The sequence below is a fragment of the Triticum dicoccoides genome, chromosome 7B, assembly GCF_002162155.2.
Source record: "Triticum dicoccoides isolate Atlit2015 ecotype Zavitan chromosome 7B, WEW_v2.0, whole genome shotgun sequence".
Lineage (NCBI taxonomy): Eukaryota > Viridiplantae > Streptophyta > Magnoliopsida > Poales > Poaceae > Triticum > Triticum dicoccoides.
The window spans coordinates 125,769,613-125,777,485 of NC_041393.1; the positions used below are offsets into that span (position 1 = coordinate 125,769,613).

At 49.8% G+C, this 7,873-nt stretch overlaps 1 protein-coding gene across 1 annotated transcript; it reads right to left on the reverse strand.

Moving 5' to 3' along the window:
• Positions 1-1,906: 1,906 nt before the first annotated feature.
• On the reverse strand, positions 1,907-3,204 carry LOC119338333. The gene has a single exon (XM_037610624.1). The coding sequence runs from the start codon at positions 3,147-3,149 to the stop codon at positions 2,232-2,234; it is 918 nt and encodes a 305-aa protein (XP_037466521.1). The 5' UTR covers positions 3,150-3,204; the 3' UTR covers positions 1,907-2,231.
• Positions 3,205-7,873: the final 4,669 nt, after the last annotated feature.

Sequence of the window (7,873 nt, forward strand, 5' to 3'; positions counted from 1 at the left end):
GGACAGTGATGGTACAATCATGTCCCTGTAATTTAGGGAAATGAACAACAGATAAGCCACATGACTCATGGTACAACTGGGGTATCCTATTATCCTATTTGTCCCAGGGCAGCAATATTGGTATCATGATGTCCCTGAACTTTAGGGAACAAACTATCTTGGCGTCGATGATGAAGCATCAGACCTTGTTTCTCGGCTTCGGCGGAGGAACGTACATGCTGGAAAATGGGCGAGGAAGGAGCCAAGAAAGAAAAGGAAGATGCATGCAAGGTATTATATTACTGTGACAATTGCGGATTTGTTTAGAGGAATTGCACAGGAATATCACATGGAACAGTTAACCTTTTACATTTTTGAGAAAAGAAGTATATCTTACAAATAGGTCCTAGCTAATTCAAGGCAAGAAAATGAACAAAGTGGCCAGATGTTCCATATTTATCTTATCTATGGAGTACTCTTTTGGTCAGGTTTGAGATGAGAGTGAAATGTGAAAAAATGAAACTGCTATCATAATGGGAAGCAAATGTGTAAGATATTTGTCATTTTAGAAATACGAGGGTAACTCTGCCAGATTAAATCGTTGAACAGCAGCTGTTCACTTGGCTAATTCAGAACAAAAAATGTGACCAAGCAACTGTTGAGGATATATCTATTGCCAATGTGCTACAAGAGATGTTAACTTGGTTAGCCTTCCTCAACACCCAAAAATAATGCCACGGCAGTAACCCACTGGACTTTAAGGTAAAACATTAATTGATACTCCCTCCGTTCCTAAATATAAGTCTTTGGAGAGATTTCACTATGGACCACATAGGAACGGAGGGAGTACTAAGGAAAAAGGATCTGAGTTAGTACAGTGGTTGAGGTGGTCTATTTATTAACCTGAAATTTTCCAGGAATGGCCCCAAAGCATGTCCAATGTGGGGGCGCAGTTTGCTCGTTCAAACAGAAACAATCTTTCATCATCTTTCTACAAAATAGAAAATGTGGTACTTGCATATGATCATGTCCCCAACCTACTTCTGTAAGGCATATGCTGAATGCAAAGAACAGTGATGCCCAGAGGATCATGTCATACATCACAGATTGGGAGTTCATCTAAACCACCTTGTCGATAATAACAAAAATGCATAATCACTTCAGTTTTGGTCCAGATTTCTAATAATGGATAGCAAGGATTGAAAATCAAGATTCAAGTGATGAAGTACATCGACAGAAGTTTCGCTCAAAATACCTCATAAACGAGGAATCGCATACATGGTAAAAGAGCATGAGGAGCAAGAAGGTAAGTGTGCATACTAAAAGAACTCCAAACCACAGAAGAAAACCAGTTTTCGGCCCACTAGTTTTAAATTTTTTTGATGAGACGACCAGAAATGGATGCTAGATTGATGATAAAGACAACCTCATGTACTATGACAAAAGTATTATCATCATTTGCAACTGTAGGGCAAAGGTAATCACCTTAACTATGACCCTTGCAGGCAGTTCAGCAACAAATCTTCACTCAGAATGACTGAATGACTTGGGGATAGTGCATCCATCAACCATCTAACACAGTTACCAGCATTCCTCCTGCATTGAGTCAACCAACAAAAAAACAAGAACAATTAACCAAACAGACAGACAGATATACGGAGTGGCAGTTAAACTTTTAAATGCGTAACAATTTGTACACCCCTCCACCTTGCAGTCTGACGCCGGATGGTTTTACTTTCCAACTGATCTCAAAAGGCATAACCCATCAGGACAGAACCACACAAGACCTACTTAAGATGGTAGGATGCACACAGCAATGCATTTTATTCAGCTCAATCACCGAAGATGCTTCTGAAACCAAAATTCATATAACCATGATCTGACATGCTTATGCCACAGCTCATGGAAAGTAGAAGATGAGTAAAAGTTCAAAAATGCTCGAAGCAGATATCAACTGGTCATACAGATACAGTACAGTAACAAGAGTTGGGGGCTTGATGACAAACTTAAACGTGAGCTAACTTTTTATTCCTCAGAAAACTATCTGAATCGACCACATTACAATATTGTACAAAGGCTAACTTTGATGTATGCAGATCAAATTGTGCACGCTCCTACCCACACCTAAGGTGATCTCAAGTATTACTGAAATGCAGTGGAAACACGCAAACATGATGCCGTATCACTCTTCTCGCTGTGATATTCACCTCCAATGAGCTATTCTACATCAAAAGCACCCAACTCCATCCCCATCACTTGGGATCATCAGGTGTCTGCTCGGAGATCTGCTGATGTGAGTTCACCCCATTCGCCGACGGAGGCACTGCGGTTGTGATCCCTTCATCTTCCTTCTCCTCATCAGAATCCAGCGTGAACTGAGATGTTAATGGCATGCCCTCCATCTGGACCTCCTTGTCCAGCATCCTGTAGCCGCTCGGTGGACTGCCGTTCCCTCTGGAGATGACAGCAGCGTATGTCGCCGCCCCGGCGAGCACGAGCAGCGCCAGGTGACCGTTGAACTGCAGCGTGGCGACGGAGCGCGCGCGGTGGTAGTCCTCGTGGGTGCGGCACTTGATGGTGTAGTCCGCCCGGCTCTGCGCGTGGAGCGCGCAGCCGGCGGCGATGGCGTCCGTGAAGAAGGAGAAGCCCATCTGCAGCATCCAGGTGCCCTGCAAGGCGAGGCCCGCGGCGCGGGCGAGGCGAGGAGCCGCGGCCCCCGGGCGGTGCGCGGCGAGCAGGGTGGCGCCGAGGCAGACGGTGACGGGGACGAGGAAGAGGTCGAAGTAGCGGTTCTCGATGCCGGCGGCGGTGGAGGGGCGGCGGTGCGCGAAGAGCAGGAGCTCCTGCCCGAAGGCCGCGGCGAGGAGGAGGTCGAGCAGCGCGGGCGGGGGCGGGGCGGCGAGCGGCGCGAACGCGAACGGGGCGAGGGAGTGGAGCAGGAAGAGCGCGGAGGCGGCGAGCGTGGGCAGCGCGAGGTGGTGCGCTGAGAGCAGCGCGGAGAGGAGGCAGAGCGCGGAGAGCAGCGCGGCGAGGAGGTGACGGTGGTGCCGCGGCGTGGAGAGGCGGCGCGGGAGGAGCGGGAGCGGCGGGAGGCGCGGCTGGAGGGCCTCGAGCGCCGCCAGCGCCAGGAGGCCCAGCCCGGCGCCCGAGTAGGCGAGGAGCCCCGGCATGCGTGCCTCGGCCGGCGGTGGATCTGAGCTGGGGGCGGGCGGGAGGGGCTGGCGGCGACGGGTTGGCGGTTCTGGTGCGGGGTGATCGGATCGGCGCGGGAGTCAGCGGCGGTTGGTTTGGGTTGGGCTGGGCTTGGCGGGTGGCGAGTGGCGACCGGAGGCCGGCACGGTTGACGAGCTGTGCGGGGATGTGTCACTGTCGTGTGTCGTCACCTCACACAACTCGTCCCCCTTTCTCGAGAGAGAGAAACGAGTTTACGTGGACAGGTCATGATTGAGGGTGTGTTCGGTAGCCATCGTGCCCCGACTCCATTTGGCATGTGCTCTTTGTCTCTGGCATTATAAGAGCAGCTCTGCGTGGTATGTGTAGTTTTGATCATGTGATGCCGAGTTATCAGACGGCTGTTTTGCAAGCATTTCCCTTTGTTTTGTGTGACAGAGGGTGGGTGCAATTGCTCTAAAGTCCTTATGACAATGACTTCTGACGTGGTTTGTGGATGGCACTTGTGCACTGGCGTGGGTACAAATTCTATGCATGGGAAGAGCACTAATTTGGTTAACGAAACTTATACAGTATACGTGAAGGGTAAAACACATGAATTTCAGACGAAGGGATTACTTTCCTTTTTATTTTTATTTTTTTATTTTTTTGAGATTTAGAGCAGGGAAACTACTCTATTGTAGCCACAATTCTAAAGACATGAGTTGACGGAGGCACTCAGGTACGTCGGCGATCATCTCCTGGTCTCCTGAACTTCTGGCCACAGCTGCAAGCCCATGCGCCAGGGCGTTGCATGATCTTCCTACACGATTAATGGTGTGGGCTTGAAGCTTATTCAGAGCTTCCTTGATGTCAATGAGCAGGGCATAGTGAGGGGAACAAGAGCAGTCCCCCGTCTTCAGAGCATTTGCAATCACTTGGCTGTCTAGTTCCAAAATCAGAGGACCTCCATAAACTCTCATGAGTCGGTTAAGACCAAGCAGAGCAGCTTTTGCCTCTGCTTCCTCGACGCTGCGGCATGGCGACATCCTTTGGCTGACAGAGATGAGAACATTTCCTTTACTGTCTCTGCCGACGGCTCCTGCAGCGGACTCGCCAAAATCTGCCATATAAGAGGCGTCAGTATTCAACTTGATCCATCCCATGGGGGGTCCAGACCACTGAATTTTTTGCTGTGCCTGGCTCGCACCCTGTCCACTGTTAGCTCCCAAGCTCTCATCTTTATATATATCCCGCAATGTTGTCGCGCTTCGGAACTCCTCTGCGTACCTAGTCAAGAACTGTACCGAGCCAACGATTGATTCCTTTCCTGAGTTTCGGATGCAGTCTTCCCGCAAGTGCCAACATCTCCAGAGAATGAATGGGATGTTAGCACGAGTTTCTTCAGATTCAGGGTCAAGGAGCATCTGCGGCCAGTCTGTTCCGGTGTATCTGAATGACTTCTCCGGTGGGAGGTGCCATTCTTTCCTCATGGCTTCCCTGAGGCCTCTACTCTTAGTAGAGGAAATTACTGCATGGTACTCGTTCTCTTCACCATTGCCACAAATATTACAGATCGAATCCATCTCAAGTGTCCTCCTGCATTTGTTCTTTTTTGTGGCGAGGGTATTTGTAGCTATCCTCCATGCAAAGATCTGGATTTTTGCCGGTACTTCCGCCTTCCAAATAAGGTCCCAAATGCTACGATCATCCGCATCTCGTGTTGAGCTTGAAGGATTTGCTTGCTGGGTCTGGAGTGTGGAGGCAGCCAGTCTGTAAGCGCTCCTGAGGGAGTCCTGGACTAAGGGGTGTCCGGATAGCCGAACTATCATCATCGGCCGGACTCCAAGACTATGAAGATACAAGATTGAAGACTTTGTCCCGTGTCCGGATGGGACTTTTGTTGGCGTGGAAGGCAAGCTTGGCGATATGGATATGTAGATCTCCTACCATTGTAACCGATTCTGTGTAACCCTAGCCCTCTCCGGTGTCTATATAAACCGGATGGTTTTAGTCCGTAGGACGAACAACAATCATACCATAGGATAGCTTCTAGGGTTTAGCCTCCTTGATCTCGTGGTAGATCTACTCTTGTAATACCCACATCATCAATATCAATCAAGCAGGACGTAGGGTTTTACCTCCATCAAGAGGGCCCGAACCTGGGTAAAACATCATGTCCCTTGTCTCCTGTTACCATCTGCCTAGACGCACAGTTCGGGACCCCCTACCCGAGATCCGCCGGTTTTGACACCGGCATTGGTGCTTTCATTGAGAGTTCCTCTGTGTCGTCGCAATCAGGAGGGATGCCTTTTCCCGTCTTTAAAGACGGCGCCCTCGCCAAGGGAGCTTTGGCCACCGGCCAAACTATCCGGCTAGGTGGTTTTCTTATGACCGCCTGTTCGGCCACCGCTCCGACAATGACCTCTTAGGTCATCAAAAGCGATCTTCACGTCAACTCGGAATTCGCCGAGCAGCTAGATCCGATGGAGCTCTCCTCCGTAAATGAGCTCTTGGATCGCATCGCCGCCCTGGGAGTCGCTACAGACTACGATCAGATTGGGCTTAAAACCGATCTGAGAGAAATTAACTCTCTCCAGGCTACCCACCACGTTGTTGTGGTAGAGGAACAACGCGGCGACTCTTCTTCTGTGTTAGAGACCAGTTATGTCCGGATTCCCGATCCCTCCATGCCGGATTCCCGCGGAGGGACGGACGTCAATCAAGTACTGAACCTAAAGTCAGGCATCGGACCAGACTTGTTGGATAACATCTAGCAATCCAAGCTTCCAAATACGGAAACTTCTCGGCCTTTGAGCCTCAGATTGGGCGGGGTTCCGAATTTAATTCCGCCCGCCCACCCAAACATGAGCGATCTATCTTAAATACGGCAAGAGCCCGATGAAACAGTACATCATTACTGGGCCAGATTCCTCCTAGTTATGGACAGGATAAAGGACTGCTGTGAGGAAAGCACAATCTCAATTTTCTGCAACAATTGCACGGACAAGGGAATCATGAACGCCATAAGTCGTCGCAAAGTTACACGCTTCGCCGACCTGGCGACCATAGTACAAGAATACTGTGCGATGGAGAGTGCCTGGAAAACCGAAACCAGGTTTTGGGACAATCCGGCCCTGAACATAACCCTAGTTCGAAATAAAAGGGTGCGTCATACTCAAGCACCTCGGTCAAAAACCAAAAAGCAAAAACCCCCTAAAGGGCACGGAACCGTACTGGAGGGATGGCTCAACGGACCATGTAAAATTCATAGTACAGAGGGCGCCACTCCAACACATAGCCTTCGAGCATGTTGGATACTACGACAGGTGGCCAAAAGTGGCGAAGGCTTTCTAGCCCCGGGTAACCAGCCCAACAGTACCAGTACGGTATTAACAGTCTTCCAGACTTTCGCATCAAATAATATGCGGAAACAAACAATCCGCAGCCTCGCCGAAGTCTACCAAGTAGCAACAACAAATCCATGGAGCGACATCGGCTATCACCTTCAGTGCCAGCGACGAACCTAAATTCCGAACAGCCCGAGCACCAGCCACATTGGTCCTCAGTCCGATAGTGGACGGCTTTCGTCTTACCAAGGTACTCATGGATGGCGGCAGCGGATTAAACCTCATCTACGAGGAAACCCTCCAAAAAACGGAAATAGACTGGAGCCGCATTGAGCGAAGCAGCACAACCTTTAGAGGAATAATCCCTAGTCGGGAAGTACGCTGCACAGGAAAATCACACTAGATGTAGTGTTCGGCTCACCGGACAATTACAGGTCCGAGGAGGTCACGTTCCAAGTGGCCCCGTTCGGCAGCGGATATCACGCCTTGTTAGGACGAGAGGCATTCACAATTTTCCAAGCTATACCCCATTACTGGCACATGAAGCTTAAAATGCCCAGGCCCAATGGAATCATCACTCTTGTCAGTGATCCAGATATAGCACTCCGCGCTGAAAATAAGACAGCCGCACTAGCCCTAGAGGCACTATCCGAAGCCCTAGTGGCAGAGGAACTCACTGCGCTGCACTCCATGGTGAATAGGGACGATGTGATACTCGATAAGAGATCTAAGTCCACCTCTTTTAAACCAGCAGACGAAATAGTCAAATTCCAGGTCCATCCAACGGACCCCACAAAGACAGCCTCCATTGGGGCACAATTAAACCCTGATGTAGAAGCCGCACTACGAGAATTCCTTTGGGAAAATTGGGACATTTTTGCCTGGCACCCTTCAGATATGCCAGGAATCCCACGCAGGCTGGCAGAGCACAGCCTAAATATCCTAAAAGGATTCAAGCCAGTCAAACAGGCTCTTCGGCGATTTTCCGAACCCAAAAGACAGGCAATGGGAGAGGAGCTAACCAAACTCTTAGAAGCCGGATTCATCAGAGATATAAAACATCCGGACTGGCTAGCAAACCTGGTAATGGTACCAAAAAAGGACAAATCCTGGCGCCTTTGTGTCAATTTCAAAGACCTTAACAAGGCCTGTCCAAAGGATCCTTTCCCCCTCCCCCGCATCGACCAAATCATCGATGCTACCGCAGGGCACGATTCATTGTGCTTCTTCGACGCATACTCCGGATACCATCAAATCAAGATGGCGGAAACAGACCAGGCCGCGACGGCATTCATTACTCCATACGGACCATTCTGCTTCAACACAATGCCCTTCGGACTCAAAAACGCTGGCGCAACATATCAGTGCATGATTCAGACATGTCTGGCTACCCA